Source organism: Tenrec ecaudatus, chromosome 11 (genome assembly GCF_050624435.1).
Source record: "Tenrec ecaudatus isolate mTenEca1 chromosome 11, mTenEca1.hap1, whole genome shotgun sequence".
Lineage (NCBI taxonomy): Eukaryota > Metazoa > Chordata > Mammalia > Afrosoricida > Tenrecidae > Tenrec > Tenrec ecaudatus.
In genome coordinates, this window is record NC_134540.1 from 151807136 (window position 1) to 151828304 (window position 21169).

At 46.1% G+C, this 21169-nt stretch overlaps 1 protein-coding gene across 1 annotated transcript in view; it reads right to left on the reverse strand.

Moving 5' to 3' along the window:
• ABCC4 (ATP binding cassette subfamily C member 4 (PEL blood group)) overlaps positions 1-21169 on the reverse strand; it is a 257587-nt gene that overhangs the window by 163425 nt on the left and 72993 nt on the right. The window contains exons 5-8 of the mRNA XM_075563536.1: positions 13104-13193; positions 11475-11638; positions 9334-9459; positions 2794-3043 (exon numbers count right to left, since the gene is read on the reverse strand). Of these exons, the coding sequence (XP_075419651.1) occupies positions 2794-3043; positions 9334-9459; positions 11475-11638; positions 13104-13193 (630 nt within the window). The remainder of the gene's footprint in view (positions 1-2793; positions 3044-9333; positions 9460-11474; positions 11639-13103; positions 13194-21169) is intronic.

The window sequence follows — 21169 nt, forward strand, 5'->3', positions numbered from 1 at the left end:
CAGACACGCACGAGAATCTGCAGCATGACATTTTACACCGCTTCGCTAACTGTCGCAGCAGTACATTGAGAGGTTCAGGCTGGATTCAGAAGAGGACAGGAAACAAAGGACAACAGGGCTGCTGTCAAATGAATCTTGGTCCAAAGCCGAGAATTCCAGGAAGATGTTTATCAGGTTCACAGCAACATACCAGGCAGCCCAGTATGACGAGCTGGCAGATAAAACGAATTCCAAGTAATATAAAAAGTCACTAAAATAAGCATGTGAAATGTTCGAGAAAAAGAAAACAATATAGAAACCGAGCAACTACTGCTCCAAACCAAAAACCAAACCCACTCAAGGCTGGCAAGTCAATTCCAACTAACGGCGAGCCTAGAGAGCAGAGGAGCATGACCAAGGCTGCAAAGCTCCGACACAAGCAGCCGGGGAGGAGCTGGTGGGTTCCAAGTACAGAACTTTCAGTTAGCCTCAGAGCGCTGTAACTACTGTGCCGCCAGGGCTCCTGACCATCCTGTCCATCCTCGGTCACCCGCTAAAGCCACTAAGCCGATCATTTTGCAAAGAGTCAATCTGTCAGTAACTTTTCACTTTAAAAAAAAAGCTGGTAAAACAAACGAATGAATGTGACATCCGGGTAGGTAGGGAGAACTGTGAGCGGCACATCCACTCATCCCTGCCAGCAGCTGTGAAAACCTCCCTTCACCTTTCCACCATGCAACCTACCTGAGGATCAACCTCAGGGGTGATGCCTCTGCCAGCTGGAGCCCCACAGCTTCTCCAACTTCTCGCCCCACTCCACCCCCATCTCTCCAGAGCCGCCAGGTGCCAACTCTTGCCTATTTCACCTTGTGTCATTCACCTCTCCTCTCAACTCCTCAGTCTTCACACAACAACCTCTTGCTTAAAATGCAGATAGAGTTTTACATGAGTCTCTATTCTTCCTGGATCCTTCCCAGCACTTGGAGTACCACTCGGCCCTTACCAAACAATGCACACTGACCTTTCCCTGTCCCCTCTGATAAAGCCTTTCATGCGCAAATGCAGCGGTTCTCAACTTGTGGCTCTTGACCGCTTTCACAGGGGTCGCCCGATTCATAACAGTAGCAAAATTACCGTTCTGAAAATGATTTTATGGTTGGGGGCGGTTACCAGAACATGAGGAACTAACTGTATTAAAGGGTCGCGGCAATCCCTTCACACAGCTCTCAGGATCTAAGTTTACGCTCTGTTCACCTGGTCCGGGAGCCTGTGGGTCCTTGGAAGATCGCCTCAAATGCTAACACTACTTCGAGCCGGTGCAGGCAGCACCAGCTGGTACCTGTCCTTGTAAGCCCCAGGGGCCGTGTCATTCACACACATGTGTGCAGGCTCACAAGCAAGGGCCCATCAGTGTTTCTCAAAGAGGACCATAATAACTCCTACGGCACGGCAACAATTGGGGGTATAGCGGGGGCTGCAAAAGCAGACACCTGCACTTTATTGTGGATACAGAAAAAGACAAACTCACTGCCATGAGTAAATGCTAACCCATAGTGGCCTTAAATGACAGGGTAGAACTGCCCCTGTGAGTTTCTGAGATTGTAACCACGGAGTCTTTTTTCCCCAGGACCAGCTGGAAGTTTCGAACTAGAGACCTTGCAGTAGGAGCCCAAAGAGTAATCACTATGCAACCAACGTTTTTAATTGCCAAGGAGGCATTGAGTAATTTTTCCCCCAAAAATGGGGGGGGCGGTAGGCCACGTAAATTTAGGGACATATATTATAAACCTTTCTTAGTGGAAAAAATTTCTAATTAACTATATAGCCAAAAGGCATAAAATTCAATATTCAGTAATGCATACCAATTCCCCAACTCCTTCCTCAACAAAAACAAGAACCCCCATAAAGTGAGAAAGTAACCCTTTTGTGTATGTGTCCATGAACAATAGGTATGAGTGGAGAAAGAAGTTAAAAATCTGCCAGAAAAATAGTGGGACTCTCTGAACCACATGAACAGCTTGTAAACAATCCAAAAGGTCTGGTGCGCTCATTCCAGGCCAAAAATAAGATGGGCTTCCAAAGCGGTTGGTAAGCAAGAAAGACAGCATCTTCGTTACTTTGTTACTCAGGGGTTCCTTGTTCTGCGTACAGAAACGGCTGCAGTTTCAGTGTGTTGGGATTGAAATGGGGAGCTTTTATAATCCTATTGGACTAATTCAATATTGTGGTGGTTACATAATCTACTGTAAATTTGAGATTTAGGAGTGAAGGGGTGGAATTTAGTCTGTCCATCAAGTGGCAGGTTGATGACCTCATTCGGAAGTGCTAAGGAGATAAAGAACTCGCTGCAGGCAAGACACTGGCTCGCTCCCTGGGAGACATTCCTAAGGACAAGGGAGCTATGCTGCTGCGGCCAGAACTCAGAGAGCTGGAAGAGCCACATAGAGACCCATGCCAGGGCTGAGATGCTTCTACTGCCACTGGATCCACAAGACTTCCCACTGGCCTGTGATCTTCCTGTATTTGGCGTCATTACATGTGTTTCATGAGTCAAACTTTTTCTTATACACATGAGTCTCCCTGGATTTATTTCTCTAGTCTACCCAGACTAACACAAATGCCAAGACCTCCAGCCTCTTTGCCTTACTAAGAAAAATACAGAGGGAACTTCTTGGACAAATAAATTACTAATAAATCCTTTTTGTCTCCTGTCAGACACGGTAATAACCTGAATTTTAATGTGAAACTAGATAAACTAAGGCATTATTTTATTTAAGATTCCCCTACAGCCTTCAAAAGTTACTTGTCACCAACCTTGATCCTTCGGATGCTGACGATGGCTTCAGACACCTTCTCAATGGCCGCGGGGAAGAAGAGGGTGACAGTCAATCGCACGGCCCCATACAGTGTCACGGCCACAAACACACGGCTGGCTGTGATCACATTGCCCAGGAGCACATAAGTGGTGAAAGTCACAAACACGATTATTTTGCTCGCAACAAAAAAGGATGCCAAATTCATTCCTCTAAGGTAAGAACTTCTAAGAACCTTGGAAATTTCCTTCCTGAAAAAGACAGTAGAATATGTGTTTTTAAGTATGGCCAACCAAAATCATGAGTTCAAAGGTTCCTGCCATATAACCTCTCTTTCTATGTCAGTCTTTCCCAAAGTAAGCAATATCGCTTCCTGCAGGGGTTCGGGGGTGTATCTGGAATGATTCAGGGAGGGAATACAAATGCAGATACTTTATCCTGAATTCTAGGCTAGAGTACCAAAGCTTTTCATTGTTAGAGGAATGATGGGTCATCACCCCCACCCCACCCCAAAATGTAGTTGTAGGCCTAATAAGTTCAGGGAGCCATGATCCAGACAATAGACAAACTGTCTCTTATATCAGGAAGAAACACAAGACTTTCTACTCCTTAGGGCTGAGCACTCTGACTGTACTTCTTCCAGGACAGGCCTGCTTGTCCTTTTGGCGGTCTATGGTACTTTCAATCTTCTTCCACACAGCACCAAAATTCAAATGCATAAATTTTTCTGTAGTCTCGTATATTCAATGTCCAACGTTCACATGCATATGAAGCAATCGTCAAGGCACACCTTGGTCCTCAAAAGAGCATCCTTGCTTTGCAGCACTCTGAAAAGATCTTGTGTAGATTTACCCACTGCAACTCGGCCTTTGACTGCCGCTTCCAGGAGCACTTACTGTGGGTACAAGCAAGACAAACTCCTTGACAACTTCAACCTTTTCTCCATTTTCCATGTTACCTATTTGTGCAGTTTGGCCTCCTTTACAACGAATTATTATCGATACTGAAAACTGTGATCACTGATCTTCATCAGCAAGTACTGCAAGTCCTCATTTTCAGCAAGCAAAGTTGCAGGCTGTTAATAAGCCTTCCTCCATCCTGATGCCACATTCTGCTTCACATAATCCAGTTTTTCTGACTTTTATTTGTTCAGCATACATAATTGTGTTGACAGGATACGCTGTGGTGTAAACCTTTCCCGATTCTGAGAGCATGCAGGCTCCCCTTGTTCTGTGTACACAACTGCTCCATGTACAGGTTCCGTGTGTGAGCACAATGAAGTGATCTGGTTTCCCCCATAAAGTGGGAAACCCACAGAGGCAGTTCTACCTTGTCCTACAGGATCTGGGTTCTTTGAGAAGCAACCCGTAGCACACGCTGATACCCCAGCACAAGAAGCATAAAGACCATTCAACACTGCTTCCTGACTGCCCTGAATAGTCATCTAATGTCAAACGTGAAATTTTTGGATGAGTATGCCAGGTGTGAAGGTTTTGTCAGCAAGTATTTGCATACAGCCCGTACTCATGAGAGACGGAGATGAGGCAGAAACAGCCCAGTCCTCTAGGAGGTCAAGAACTGAGAGGGGAAAGAAATCCCAACATGTGAGTAGACAGACAGGAAATAGTGTGAGACAAGGGGCCACGTTCAGACAGAGAGAGGAAGTTTGACTCAGTGCTTTGGACTTCGGGAGGCTCCAGGAGTGAAAGCAGGGAGGCTGAGTGGCTAGTCAGGTGTGGCAGCAGCTAGGACAGAAAATATCTTCTAGTGAACACAGGGTTGTGGGCAGGGATTCATCTCTGTTGTTTGTTGTTATCAGGTGCCATCCGCCCAGGGCCGCAAGGCCCCTTCACAGTTGTTGCTCTGCAGAAATAGCTAAGTAGTCTTACATGCTGGAGAGTAAAAACTGATCAAATATTTTGACTAGACCATACAGAAAATTCCAAAAATAGAAGGCAAAATAGAAAGGAGCATTTTTTCCGCAGCACTTTCCACATTTCCATTTAGGATGAATCATGACAATTTAAATAGTCTCACCCACCACAGCATCATCCAACCTCTACTCGTCCCAGTTTGTGCTACATGAGCCTGTGGCTCTTGTTGTGAGGTGCCTTCAAGGAAATTTCAACACAGAGAGAGCTCGTGTAACAACAGAGTAGAGTTGCTCCATCGATCAGATCTTGGCTGTTATCTTTCCAGGAGCAGACCGCCAGGTCTTTCTCTCGTGGAGCTGCTGGTGCGTTCCTGCTACCAACCTTTCAGTTAGCACTAAAGTGCCTAACCACTACGCTACGTTCCTTTATAGGAGCTCAGACTGGAGCCTTATTTCAAATGCCATCTCTCCAACCACCAACATCTAAAAATTGTTGCTTGTCTGGAATGTGGGTTATTAAGAAAGATTTAAAATTCCTTTCTGGTTGCTTATTAGTGAAAAGGAAATACTCTCTTTGCTGAATGTGGAAATGAGAGTGTTTTAGCTATCCAGTGCCTCGCTTTCAGCAAGAAAGTAGCGTCATGTGCATATCACGCATTGTGAACAAGCTGTCCTTCCATGATGATGCCACATTCTTCATCATATAAAGCAACATTCAATGTGCACAAGTGGATGGCTTTTACCGGCAGAATTGTATTCTCTAGGAGGCTATTGTTGTCATGGTTCTTGTTAGGTACCATCAGAGCTAGTTCCAACTCAGATTGACCCTATGTAAAACGGAAGGACACACTGCCCGGCCTGCACCATCTTCACAATTAATCTTTCTCCCATCCATTTCCCTTAGCTACAATTAAGAGCAAAGTTAGGGGCCTAGAAAGTCAGAATTCATAGAACTGGCTTTAAGGGGAGGCCTTTTCTCCCTATCGGACCTGGAACAAGGTCCTTGTCTCCATTCAGCATCCATGGCCCCAACAATACTTGGAGATCTGCTAGCGTCTTGGCATCATTTTCTCCGGATTCTAGGAGGTTCTCAGTGCAGGGACCCCCGATCCAAAGGATGCGCTCCACCCGACTCATTTCTTTGTGGTAGTCAGGTCTCCTATTCTCCGCTTGAATATAAAAGGTGAATCAGGCCACACTCCAGAGAAGCCCTCCTTACGTGGGCTCAGGGCTGTGACCAGAATGACTGTGCTGTATCTTCTCCTAATCCCCTGATAAGTGATTGGCTGATCACATCCTAATCTTACCCTAATAGCTGATTGGAGGATCCCATCAGTTCACATCATGAGGGGGTGAATCACATGACTACGAGTTCAATTACATCATTACATAACTGCAGCATCTCTGGGAATCACACCCCAGCCATGTGGACATACATTTTTGGTGGGCACAATATACTGACGGTCCATTCTGTACTTCCCAAAATTCCATCTCTTTGCCATATGCACAATACTGTCACCCCATCATATCATTACCAAAAGCTTAAATCAATTTATCAGGCCAGATTTCATCCTGGGACAAGTCCTTTACATCTGTGAAGCTAGGGTATCTGCTTCCAAAGCACAGTGGTGGAGCAGGCATTAGTCAGAACAAATGGCATTGGAGGAAAAGAAGAGGGACTTATGGACTGGTATCAGGCTTATGGATTTGAGCGAGAGAACACTAGAACTGATTGTAATTATGTATATACATATATGTATTTTTTAATCATTTTATTGGGGCTCTTAGACCTCATAACAATCCATACATCAACTGTATCAAGCATACTTGCACATATGCTGCCATCATCATTTTCTAAATATTTATTTTCTACTTGAGCCCTTGATAGCAGTTCCTCTTTTTTCCGTACCCTCTCCCCCTCCCACCCTGTGTTCCCTTGATAAATTATAAATTATTATTTTCATCTTACACCGACCACTGTTTCCCTTCACCCATGTTTCTGTTCATCATACAACTCTTTTATTTAAAAGTGATGTCACCACGGAAGTGTATGACATGTGAATACTATATCAAGAAAACTATCTCTTTAAAAAGAAGAAATAAAACTTGAACAATGGTTACTGTGTTGGGCCAGGATAGATAAACTAATCCAGTGACACTTTTATATGTACAAGAAAGAGCTTTACATCAGAAGTAATTGGACATCAAAAGAACATCTCAGCCCAGGCCACACGCCTGTTACTAGTCCGTAAGTCCCTCATCAGACTCAAGAAGCCACATTCGAAGATGCAGAAAGTAGGAAGATCACAGGGCGGTGGGTGCAAAGTCATCCAGATCCAATGACACTGGCACCAACACAGGGCTTGAAGCAACCAAGGTGGATCAGCAGGAAGGTGAAGGCAGGGAGACGGGTAGATTCCTACGGCCCTCCAGGTGAGAAGGCCACACCCACAAGGAGGAATCATCAGGCCGCATGTGCGGTGACTGGATGTTGATTAACCCCTACACTTTTATGTATCTTCACGCTGGCATGAAAAGACGTAACTATCACAGTTCCAGTGGGTGAAGGAGAATGAGTGGTTGCTTAGGGCCATTGAGTTTACATCAGTGGTGGTGGAATAATTCAGACAAGGATATCAGTAATGGCTGTGCAACATGAAAGGTACAGTCAACGGAACTAAATTATATGCGCACAAGTTATTGAATTGGACAATGGTTTGTTGTGGATATTTTTTTCCACAACCAGAAAAAATTTCCATGAGGAGCAATGAGTCCAAGAAAGAATATGTTCTAGCATGGGATGTGGTGATTATTGTACAAGCCTTCTTGATAGAACTGCATTACTGAATTTCATGACCTGTGGGTGCAGTGCTTATAAAACTGTTAGAAAAGAGGGGATGAAACAATGGACACAGCAAGTCAGAAGCCTAAAGGGAAGACTGACAATTTCTCTCAGGGCTTGGCTAGGCCACAACCCTGTCCTCCAGGCTCTGGGGGTTGATCATATTCTCTGTATTCTGGGTTGAGGTGCCCTGAGATTCTGATCTACATTGCAAGCCCGAGGAAATACCAATTCTGCTCTTTGGACTTTGGGCAGCCCCATTCTTCTAGTGTAAATGATGGCGACCTCATGTCCCTATCCCCACCAAGCCCTGCCTCCAACCCCCAACATTGAACAGTGGCTCCATATTCAATGCCCTGGAAGTCATAAATGGGAACCCCAAACTCCAGAACCAAACTGGTGACGATGGTGCCTTTTTGAAATCCAAGAGACTGTGGCCCCACTCTTTGAGACTCAGCATGCTGTGATTCTACTGTCTGAGACCCCAGGTTAGAACCCTACACTCTGAGACCGAGGTATCTCTATCTACTCAGTCCCTTAGCCTTTGGTCCTTTAGTTCCTTAGTCCTGTAGCTTCTTTGATCTCTAGTCTGCTAAGCCACTGCCCTGCTAAAGTAAGGGTGACAAATCTCTTTAGTTCTGCCAATAAGTGACTGGGGGGCATGCTAGTCCACCAGTGAGCCTGGGCCTGAAAGCAACTCAGCTTTCTTTGCATAGGTCAGCAAGCCTAATCAGGAAGCATCCTGCCCAGAGGCACTAGGTTTTCTTGCTCCACGGGTTGGCTCCTGCAACTTAAATGGTTCTGCTACCGCTGTTTCTCTTTGTCTTGGCATTCCTAATACAACCAATCTAGGTCTTTGCCTAATAGGCACCTTAAACTGCTTGCTTCTATTCATCACCCAATTCCAAAACAACTTCCCCATGTAAGTATCCATGAGCGGGGAATCCCACTCTTCTAGTACAAAGTTTTGTCATAGTTCACTGGCCCTGCCAGAGGAAGAAGAGGTGTGAAACAAAGAGACAGTTACTGTCTCCCAGCTTAGGATGTCCACATTCAGGGTGCCAGCTTTAGAGGATGGCTTTCTCCTCTCTGTCAGCCGTGGAGAAGGTCCTTGTCTCTGGCCAACATCTGAAAACCTGCTATTCCCGGGAGAGCTACATGTGTCTTGACATCAACTTTCCTAAGAGGTTCTCAGAGCAGGGAGCCTGAACCCAAAGGATGCGCCTCGCTCACAGCTCTTCTTTGTTGGTGATTCCAGGTTCCTTCTTCTCTCGTTCCGATAAACTGTGATGCAGGACACATCCCAGGAGAACAGGCGGCATTCACATCGGATCAGGAGCGTTCTGGATAATGGAGCTGCATCTGTGAGATGCATGGGGGCAATATATGCAACAATACGCTCAAATAGAATGACAATTGTGAGGAAAGTGAAGGCCAGGCAGCATTTCTGGCTGTTGTACCGGGGTTGCTGTAAGTCGGAAAGAACTCCTGACAACATTCAACCATAAGCCCATGCAACTGACTGGATGATCACACCAGATCAAATCAGGCGAATGGTTACATCATGACATACCTGCCAAATTACAGCACTACTAACTGCCACACCACTAAGAATAGCCAAGGTGACACATATTATGGGGGGACAAAATTCCAGGCACATACTATTCTACTTAGCCATCCTGTGGCATATAGGCAGGGATGGGAGCCAAAGTATTTAAGTTCCCTATAACATAAAGGCATAATTCCACTGCTCACATTATTCAACAGAAATGGGAGAGAAAAAACTGTGAAACCAGGGTAGAGTGTATATATATACATAAACTTACCTTCTCAAACTGGTAATGAGGTCTGCAAATGACTTTTCCCAGGCATACATTTTTATAATTCTGATGCCCGTTATAACCTCATTCATGGTCCTGATCCTGACGTCCGTGAAAGTGGCAGTCTTGCTCCTGGAGGGGAGAGACGGCAGAGATGAGCTGTAGGGGCCCAGCCTAACTGCCCTTATCAGAACAAGCACAGGCGGAGTCCATGGATCAAATGATTCCCTAAAGCTCCTTCCCTCAGACAAAGAGGACAGAGCCGGCTCAAAATACAAACAGAGAAAGACTTCAATTAGGAAGGCAACAGTTTTTTCCAATTCAATAAATATTTTGGAGAACTTGCAGTATGTGCTGAGGAAGATAAGAAAATGAGTTAAGACACAACCTGTCCCCTCAAGGAGCTCACGGTCGGGTAATGAAGGAGGGATGTACCCACGTCTAACAAGACACAGTGTAGCTGCGCTGTAACAGAACAGGAATACCGCGGGGATGCAGAACAGGAGCGGCTATTCAATTCTGTTGGAAGTGGGAAAGGCAAGAACAGTTTCAGAGTACAGGGAACATGTCAACGGGACCTCGAGGAACATTTTCCCAAAGGATAAAGGGAGAAAATAAGTTCCAAATATAAAAACAAAACCCATGAGCCCAGGCCAAGAATGAATTCATTGCACCCTACACAGCACACCGCCATCCCACTGATGACAGCTTTTAGCCATCCAGATCCAGCCCTCTGGGGACTGCTTCCCCTCCCAGATCCTAACCCAGAGTCCCTTTTCTAGCCCACATTCTGCTAAGCACTTTGGATCTTTACAGAGACGTAATTAAGACTAACCTAACCCTCACTTTATAAGAATAATCCTCCACCCTCTCCCTCACACCAGCCCACACATACAGCTATGGAACATAAACACAACCGATAAGCAAACTCACTGCTGTCGAGTCGATGCCAACGCATAGCAACCTCACAGGACAGAGTAGAACCATCCCTGTGGGTGTCCGAGACTGCACCTCTTTACAGGAACAGAAAGCCCTGTCTCTCCCAATGCAAACATGGCAGGCATGCTGTTTTTATTATTTTAATTCTAAAATTATACAGACAGGTAACAGTTAGTGTAACTATTTTATAGACCCATCTGTAGCTCTTGAACACAACTATAGCATGCATATAAATAGCTGTAGTTGGGCTATAAAATGGTTAAATTTGCTATTACTGAACAGATATTGCTTGTATCATTTCTACAAATGTAAAATTTGCTTAACTAACCAGTTGCTCACCATAGCATCGATTATGAGGATGGTGCCAGGCGGGGCAGTGTTTCGTTCTGTTGGACACAGGAGTGCTATTTGTCAAAACCGGCTTGACGGCACATAAAAACTAGTGAACAGGTGCTACGGAGTCGATTGATTCATGGTGTGACAGCTCCATGTTTGTCAGTGTAGAACTAAGCTGGGTCAGGCTTTCAGGGCTGATACCTCCTTCTAAGGTGCCACGGGGTGGACTTGAAGTTCCAGCCTTTTGGTTAGCAATTGCGTATGAGCAGTTGGCAACCCAAAACCACACGCACAGCCATTAACCCTAGCAGTGAGTCTCGAGACTAAAGATACGCTCTCTGTTTTGCTTCTGTGTGGGTGTAGCAGGCCGACCTCTCTCCCCAACCTGTAGGTTTAGTGTTGTCCTCTGTAACACATGTTTCCGGAGAGGGGGTCTGTTCGGCTCTGATTGGGACCTGCTCTGGAGCCCACTCTGTTCATGCACTGCTCCACCTGGTTCGGTTGCCCTCAAGGTTTGGTGAAGTGTGGTGGGGTCGGCATGTGAGGCCAGAGATCTTTAGGGTTTGTCTCCGATGGAGCAGCTGGTGGGTTTGAACTGCCAACCTTGAAGATTAGCGGTCCAAATCTTTTAACCAACAGCACCTATCAGGGATTCCAAATGCTGCTTATGGAGGATGCAGGCCCTGGGAAGCCTGCTGGGAAGAGCCAGTGAACGCCTTCGCTTTTCCTCCTTGAAGATTAGCTACACAGGAGGCCCCGTTGGCCGAGGCTGCAGTCTCCAGCATGTGCAACGAAGAGATAATGAGAGGCAGGCGGTGGGGACTACCAAGCGCGGGCACTTCTGTTTCGTTCCAACGAGTCTTGTCTCTTACCGCAGTGACGAAAACAGCTTCCCAATGCAGCTTTGCAAAGGCAGGAGGACAATGATGACTGCCATGCCGGCGAGGCACGATATCCCAATCTCCATCCAGAGAAGGGCAGTCACCGCAATGGCCTGCAGGGGGCCGGCCCACAGAAAGTGTAAGAATATCGTCACCTTAAAAGGAAAGGGCAAAGTTTTCAGGCCTGGAGTTTTGAAAAAGAAACACAGGAAGAGCCCAGCATCGAAACAATCCGCTCAATCGATCAACACAACCAGCCAAGCTCAACAGAGACGGTACACCCAATCCAGGAAAGGGCTGAGTCTCTACTGCAGGTGGCGCCCTTAAGGCACAATGAGGTAGGTGCAGGCTTCAGGTAGACAGGGCAGCATGGCTAGGAGGAACGCTGATTTCTTTTACTTCACAGCTAAACTCAAGACTTGCAGCTCTCTGCCACATAACTCGGTCCTGACCTTCCCCCTGGTGGTTCCCAGCACCCTAGAAAGTGGTATGAAGCGCCTACCACATTCTCAAGGGCAGAAACCAAGAAGGGGCCTTAGTCCGTGCTTGAAGAATTCATCAGTGACTGAGACCGAGCCCTTGTGCATATGGGTCTGACCAGCGGCTAGAATGATGCAGTGCATGCATGCAGGCGTTGAAACGGACAGGAGGGATGCAGTAGGGCAGCGCTCGGCTACTTCTGGCTAGGACCCGCTTTTCCAGCCTTACGGACCCAGGCTTCCTCGGGTCACAGGTCTGGGGAAAGCACCATGAGCTATCGCCATCTAAAGCTCCGGGGAGCACTCGGACACACATGGGGTCATCGAGGGTCAGCATCGATGCACTGGCAACTAGGATCGGCTAGTTGATAACCCAACACAAGTGCAAATGTCTGGAGAAAGGAAAACCATTGGGCAGGCACAGGCAGTTCCGTGTGTGGAGAGTGAGGGGCACGCCAGAACTACTGGGCACACTTCACTACACTGGATGAAGACGCTTCCCTCTCTCTGCCTATCTGTGGCCTCCTCGGTATTAAAGGAGCGATGACGGCATCATGGGCTACGAATCAGGCTTCTACTCACAAGGTCGGCAAACCCCAAGTTCAAACCCACCAGCCATACCAGGTGAGAAAAAAAAATGCTGTCTGTCCTCATTAAGATTTAGTCTCAAAGGAATACACAGTAAGCCCAGCAGCTAGGGGACACGGAGCGAGGGGCTCACAGACATGAGTGCCCTGGTACTCAAAAGACTGTACATATTTTGTTCTCAAGATCACCCTGCTATTTACTGATGCTTGCAAATACACTGTTTATATTTAAAAAGAAAAGGCTTAATCTCTGAAATCCCAAGAAGGGCATGAGTCAAAACTGACTCAATGGCAGTGGCTTAGTTAGGCTTTTTATGATTGACATATGTTGTAAGAAGTATTAGAAGAATAAAAGACTAATCTATAGGACAACACATATCATTATTTGCAAGTCATACATGAAAAAAGTGCTATTTGGGCAACAAAAAGCAAACCCTTGTTTCATGTCCTCAAAAGAATCCTGGTCTATGCCAGCAACTCACAGGTGACATTGCAGTAGGTTCAAATTCAAAAGGACAGAGAGAGAGAGAAGGAAGCCCGCCCCATCCGCTTACCTGGTCAAACTTGTTCACGTCGTTGGAGAGCAGATTCACAATCTGCCCTGTGGTGGTCTTCCCCATGGCCGAGTTACTGAGGTGGAGCGCCTGGCGGGAAAGACACAGATGGCTATTCGCACAGTGATACCGACCTGTCCTTGGAAAACAGCCCAGTGGAGCGCATTCGTAGGAAAGCTCGTGAAGTCCCTAGGTGGGACAGTCAATCAATGTGCACTGCCCCTAATCGAAAGGTTAAGGGTTCGAATCCATGCAGGGGCACAGTGGATAAAAGGCCCTGGATCGATTTCCCAGAAGTCAGTCTCTGCAGACCCTGTAGAGCAGAGTTCTCCTATAGGGCCACACAGTGTCACAAGAATCATAACTGGGTGGTGGAACTAGTTGGGCCGGGGTCCTGTTTGGTTTTGTATGACTTAGAGACGACCAGGATGACTGGTGGCAGCAGAGATCCAGGGACTGGCATCTGGTCCTGAACTCCTTTGTGTGCAGCAGCCTTGGTGCACACGGGCAGCAGAGTGAGGAGTAAGAGGTAGGGCTGAAGTCCCAGACTCTTGCTTGGTAAAACTGTAGGCACACCACCCAAAAGATGAGGAAAAGTAAGACTTGAAAGTCAGCCAAAGTGGTTTTTTAACCAAATTAAGTGGAAAGGCAGAGAGCACTTAGGGGACATGGATTTTGAGTCTCGATGAGTCCTTAATTCTCTGTGTGACATCATGCATGCCACTTACATATGTTGGGCCTTGATTTCATCGTTCTGTGAGTGGAAACGGCACCTGGCCCTGCCTAACCTATAGGCTCCAGTGAGATTAAAATGACAAGTATTCATTGAGAACATTAGATTCTCTAGGAGATGAGATGTCTGAGTGACATCTCATCCTGGTTTCCTGTCATTCAACATACGGGCATGATATGTACAACTTTATACACGATCTGACAAGAAACACGAGGGCAGGGCAGTGCAAGTGAACTGAACAGTAGGAGCGAAGGAAAAGGAAAGAGCATGGAGTCAATTTGAAGAATCCTCCAAACAAGTTTTGAAAGACAGACTGCGAGGCCGGCAGGTAACGAGTGCAGAAGGCACAGAGGAACGGTGCTGTTTTGTAAAGCTAGCGTGGTGGCTAAGAGGAGGAGGAGACGGAGGAGAAGGAACAACATAGGCAACGTTGCAGGGAAAGGGTAAGCCTTAGCCATTGCTGACAGGAATGCAAATGGGGCAACTGTGGAAAACAATGTGTAAAATCTTAAAAAAAAAAATGCAAGTAGTACTACCAAAAAGACCTCTTGCAGTTTCCGACCCATGGCATCCCTACAGAATAGGCAAACTGCCGCATAAGGTTTCCAAGACTGTAAATCTTTAAGGAAGCAGGCTGCCACACCTTCCTCCTGTGGCGCAGCGGGGTCCAAACTGCTAACCTTGGGGTTAACAACCAACCACTCTAACCACGGTGCAACCGGGTCTCCTTAAAGCCCAGCAATTCCACTCCTAAGTGTGTATACAAAAAGACTGAAAGCAGAATATCCAACAGATGCTTGAACACCAATCAATGTAACATTACTCATAGCGAGTAATGTCGAGAGATGCGGGAAAAACAAATGCTCATCAATGGATGAATGGGTAAACAAAATGTCATAGGCAGATACAAATGACTAACCATTCAGTCAATAAGAGAAATGAATTCTTGACACATGCTACAATATGATGGAGCCTGAAGACAATATGATGAGAAATAAGTAAATCAGAGAGGACAAACATTGTATGGTCCCAATTATACAAAAAGATAAGAAATTAATCGAGTGTAAAGTTTATTAGTAGTTATCAAGGGCAATAAGGGAGTAAAGCGGGAGGAGATTTGCTACCTACGGAGTACTGACGTTAGGTTCCCAGAGATGGGAAACTTGTGTTGATTAAGGGTAGGTTTGTAGAATTTATTACTGTGATTACTGTCAATAAGTTGTACCTCTGTAAAAAATTGAGTTGCCAAAAGTTGTGTGACAGATGACAAAAAGAGGAAAAGGGAAGGGATGGGGAAGAGGAGGAGCTGCTGAGGCTGCTGATGAAATACCAAGAACTTCATGGCATCTAGTTCCTCGGTTTGCAGATTTGAGGTCATGGTTCCATGGGACATCCAGTTAATTGGTCTAATATTAACTCTAAGCACTTCTAATTGCATTGCTTAATTTCTAGAATCTTAGAAACTTTCAATCCGACATCCAAGATACAACTGGCCTCTGTTTGGACAGAGCAGAGATGGGGAACATCAGGCCCTTGGACCCTAGAGAGCCAGCAAAATCATCATTACCAACTAAAGTCACAGGCCGCACCAAAGAAAGGCAGTTCCAGCCATCACATTAAAAACCAAACCAGGCTCCATGCCATCGGCTCAATTCCAATTCGTAGCCACCCTATAGGTCAGGGCAGAACTGCCCCTTGAGGGTTTCTGAGACTGTCAGGTTTTACAGGGGTAGAAAGACCCATCTTTCTCTTCTCGAGCAGCTGATAGTCTCTGACTGCAGACCTGTGGTTCGCAGAGAAATGCACAGCGACTACAAGAGGGGGTTCTTAATGTTTGACTAGTACAGTTCCCTAGCCCTGGCCTACAAGTCAGGAAGAAGGAGATTCAGGAATCAGGGGAAGGAATGGAATGTGTGCTGAATTCTCCTCATGAGCATCCGCCTCCTTTGTCATCAAATCTCAGTCTGTATTTCTTCCAAGATGTGTCTGTCCTTTGGGCAGTCCTTGGGACTTTTAATGTTCTTCACAAGCACCGTAATTCAAACGCACCGATTCTTCTTCGGTCCTCCTTACTCAATACCCAACTTTCACACAAGGCCATTGAAAATAACATGAACTTTTGCCCTCAAAGTACCCTCCTTGCTTTTCAACACTTTCAAGTGGCCGTGGGAAGCAGGTTTACCCAGTGTAAAGGCAGGACATGGTATTTTTTAAATCTACTCCAATTTTTTTCAATTGGTGAAAAATAATACTTCATGAGTTTAAATGATGGTTTGAGTAATAATCAATGAGTCTTTGTATATATTCATTAGCCTGTGTTCATTTCCTGCATACAATTTAATGGTCTTTCTCTGTTTCAAATCGGTAGCTCTTTATATAATGATCATCTAGCCAATGATGTTTTAGGTGCATTTGTTGTATGAAAAACACTAACCCTGGCTCTGGGATAATTAGGGGTACATAAAAAGTATTGCCAATAAGATGCCAGTTCTAAACAAAATATGATTAAATGTGGTTGTGCCAGCAGGAGACAGTCGCAAACAAGTTCTCCTAGTAAGGCACTTGGCTTAGTCTCAAAAAAAGGATCCAATCAAGAGAAGCTTCAGGAATGGATCTGCTGGACCATTAAGCTTCCAGAGAAAGAAGATATGGTGTCTGTTTTGGGGGGGATCCTGAAGGCTCACGCAGATCTTCTCAAAGGGCACAGGACAATCAAGGGGCTAACTATGAAGAAGTTTTATGAAAATGGTGGGGGGGGGGGCAGGAATACTGCATCAAGGGGCTTTTCCCCCATCACACAATGCCCTGCTAGCTCTCCAGGGCAGCCAGAAATTCACTGAGAAACGTTACCCCATCCACACTATGGCCCTGACCTTGCCCCTTCCGACTCTCTTCCTCCAAAACTTAATGAACATTTCAAAGTGATACAATTTGAATGCCTTGAGGAGGTCAAAAGTGCCAGTTTGACACGGAAAAAATGGAAGAGCTCAAGATTGTTTGGGACAGAGTCAGAAAGATGGAAACACCACCTTCCCTGGGAAATGTATGGCTTCACGTTTTGGTGTTTATGTAGATAACAAAGGTGTCTACGATTCTGTAGCAATATCCCGTTGCTTGCTCTTTTACATCCACAAGCATAGCTCTTGTCATGAGCCCAGAGTTCCACTTCTGCTAGCAAGCCAAGCTTAGCCTGCACGCCACTCTATCCGTTGGTGGCATGGGTTCTAACTCTCAGCCCAGGTCCCTTAACCTCCGGTGACACAGAACCTAGTCGTCTTTGCATTTTGCCTGGTGTGGTCCCCAACATCTGCATCCTGAGAACTGCAGCCTTGCCTTGAGCAACTTCAGCCTCACTGGCCCACGTGATCTTCTTAGCAGGAAAGTCCTTAAGAGCAAGCTGGCCAGCCCTGCCTCTGACAGAGCAGAATTGGGAACAGCCAGGCAGGCTCAGGCGAGCACTCGCTTGAGGTGCCCATGGCAAGAGGTGCCTAGACTGCATTTCACACTGCAGCCACTGGGCCAGCTTAGCCCAGGAGCCCCGCATCTCCAGACGAAGGCCATTCGATGTCCACATGGCAGAGCAGCCTGTATCATGGGATGCACAGTGGACATCAAGTGAAGCACACCTCTATCAGACACTGGGGGACCATTACAAATAAGTCTTTGAACCAGGCCCTTTGGGTTTCAACATGCTGCCGAGAATCTACTTTTCCCCACCACATATACTGAATCAGAATCGACGTGTAAATGAAATTAACTAGGACTCACCCGAGCAGCTGTGAGAAACATGTAAATAAGCACATTGTGAATGAGGGGGAGTGAGGAGTGGAGACCCAAAGCCTATCTGTGGAGGAGATGAGCCAGTCAGGGTGCAGTGTGGCACTGATGAAACATAAAACTTTCCTCTAGTTCTTACAAATCTGGCTAGGCCAGAGCGTGTACACTGGTACAGGTAAGAGCTGGAAACACAGGAAAGCCAAGACAGATAAACCCCTCAGGACCAATAGAGAGTAGCGATACCGGGGGGGGGGGGGGCAAGGGAAAAATGGGGAGAGAGAGGGAGAACCGATCCTAATGATCTACATATAACCACCTCCCTGGGGAATGGACAACAGAAAAGTGAATGAAGGGAGACATCAGTCAGTATAAGACATGAAAAAATAATAATAATTTATAAATTATCAAGGGTTCATAAGGGAGGGAGGCGGGGGACATGAGGAGCTGATAGATACCAAGGGTTCAAGTAGAAAGGAAATGTTTTGAGAATGATGATGGCAACAAATGTGCTTGACACAGTGGATGGATGGATGGATGGATGGATGGATGGATGGATGGATGGATTGTGATAAGAGTTGTACAAGCCCCCAATAAAAGGATTAAAAAAAAGAATAAGCACATAAAGGAACAAAGCAAGGACTTTGCTTGGGTTTGGGCTTACTTCCTGGTCCGTGGCCTAATCTTCAGAGTGGGTCTGCCATCTTATGTGGCTTCCTGGGTAACTGGGCATTACTACAAGCAACCATGGTGAGGACGCTTCACTCGCTTGAAGCAGAAAATGCACTGTGGCTTGCCTATACTGCTGCCACCGTTGCTTAGCAATGCTGTCACCCCCTACCTTCTGAGCCACTGACTGTGTAATTGAAAGCCATTAGTCTCTGTTTGTGAGGGGAGAACTCAGAGGCGGCCTAATGGCCCCCTCCTCTGCCTCACAATGAACACAGTGAGGACCGCTCCCCAGAGATGGACAGATTCCCTTCCAGACTTCCACAGAATGAAGGAGACTCAGGAAACACAACACAACGCCCAAACCAAATTGACAGCAATGTCACTTCTGTGTCTGCCAATTCCAACATCTGTGGAGTTTTTCCTATTGTTTTGAAGGGTCCATGAATGGCACACAAGATGGTAAACCTGCACAGAAAGCTCTGTACCTTCTGGGTTATTTATCACTTACACCTGGAGGGATCCATTGCTTTCTCTTCATTCCATTGGCCACCTTTTACCATGAATCTATGATGCCTAGCTGGCGTACAGAAAGACAGCTAGAGCATCAATTAGCTAGGTCCTGGCCCGGGGACAAGTACGCCTCTGAGTTTTGAGAGTCATAATGCAAGCCCCAAGATCCATCGCAAAGGCGGGGCCAGGTGACACACCTGCTCCAGTACGTGGGGCCAGGCCTCAGAGAGTTCTGAGAATCCAGGTCACCTGTTCATTCATTCCTGATTGGGTTATCTCACAGGGCTCACTCAAGAATCACTGGAGGCTGCCTCTCCAATGTCCTGGGAGCTAGCCCCTAAAGAATAAAGAACAACATAGAATGCGGTCCACTGTTAGAAGGGAAGTAGAAAGCCAAGTCTTTCTCCCAAGGAGCTGTTGGTGGTTTTGAACTGCCTACCATGCCGATTGCAGCTCAATGCATAACTACCAGGCACACCACCAGAGCTCCAGAACAGGCTAGGACCCTAATAATTGCTACAGCGCATCCACCAGTCAACTGCTGGGCGTTGGCTGGGATGATGCTACATGAAAAGTGCTACCCAGCACATACTGTAGAGGAGCCTTGGTGACATAGCACCTATGAATAGCACTGGCTGCACCTCGGGAGCAAGACGGGCCTTTCTGCTCCCCTAAAGAGCTCCAGTCTCAGAATCCCACAGGGCAGTTCTACCCTGTCTTACAGGGTTGTTTGCTGGGAGTCAAAACAGACTCGACAGCAGTGAGATGCTGATGACACATCATATGATTCCAAAAACTGTTTGCCATTCTGGAAAAGGCCAAACAATAGAGACAGCAGAATGGTGGTTGTCGAGAAGACAGGAGAGCAGAAATGAGTACCGGTAGGTGAAGCGCGGGCCACGTTTATGGCAGTGAAACTATTCTGCACGAGAATCTAATGGTTGATGTTATGCATTTGCCAAAATTACGGAATTGCCTTAGGGCTATTGCTTCTTATGCCAGTTTCAGAAAGAATAAACCAAAAAGCTCACTGTCGTTGATCCCGGTGGGACCGGGTGGAACTATCCCGGTGCGTTTCTGAAGCTCTAACTCTTTACCGGGGGGAAAAGTCCTTTCTTTCTCCAGCTTAGGAAGAGTATTTCCAGGGTAAATTTGTAAAGGTATTTGTCAGGAACACCTTCTAGACTCTGCGTTCGGGGTACTGCACAGCCTGAGTGAAGAATGCTCCACTAAAAGCAGTCTTTAGCTCAGAACAATGAGTCAACCGTAACAAACGTGCTACGGGAATTGGTGTCCAATCATCTGGTAAGCGTGGGCATGCTTGTGCTTGCTGACCAATCCCCAGTGGACAACTTCACATTTGCACACCACATCAGAATTTCCTTCTAGACACTGCGACCCCACGTAGCTAGAGCAGAACTGTACCACGGTGCTGCTTTCTCGGCCGTAATTTTGGCAGCGATCACCAGATCTTTCTTCTCTGGAACCACTGGTGAGTTCGAGCCCAAGAACTAAAGGCAAACTGTACCACCGAGAAACCTTGCACCCACATGGAAGGGAAGAAAACATATTTATGCTCGTCCTCTTTATCCATTTCTCACTCAAAAGCTAAAATTATCCCAAGTATCTTTTAACAAATATGGCTTATCATTTTTTATCTAAACTGAAAAATTTCTGATTTTTATGTTAACCATGTATCTTTTTTTCAGACCAGGAGAAATACAGCCCTTGGGGAAAGCAATATATGTACATCCTCATCCATGGCACATAATTTTGCTGGGACTCAGTCAAAAGAGAAATAATTTAATAAAACATGATTTTCAATTTCCATGTTTCCATAGCATCTACGTATTCAACACCAACCAGCTAGGTATTCAGCAACCTGGAGTGAGAGCTCACACTCCGTCACACTGCTAAACCAATTCCAGTGCTTTGTTTTAACAGTTATGATTGAATTATCGAATTGTGTGACATGTGGATGAGAGAAGAGATGAACAATTGTCACCACATTCAATTCTACAATTCTAGAATATCTTTTCATTCGTTGTTATATGGATATTCTTTTTCAAATTATTCCACCACCACTGACATGAACTCAATGCCCCCTAGGCAACAAGTCGTTCTTCACCAATTGATCATTGCTTTTTTAAAATTATTATTATTATCAGGTTTTAAGAGTGAAGAAGTCTGTGTAACAGATTGGGGGAGGGAGGCTGGCAAAAGGAAATACAGTTTTAACACTGACTCACTTACAACATACACATGTTGAAAACCGATGCGTTGGGTGGGGGTGGGGGGGAATATGTTTCCAGGAGAGGCCTCCCTCCGACTGGAGCCCTCACTTATGTAACCTCCTCACATGGCTCCGAATCCATTC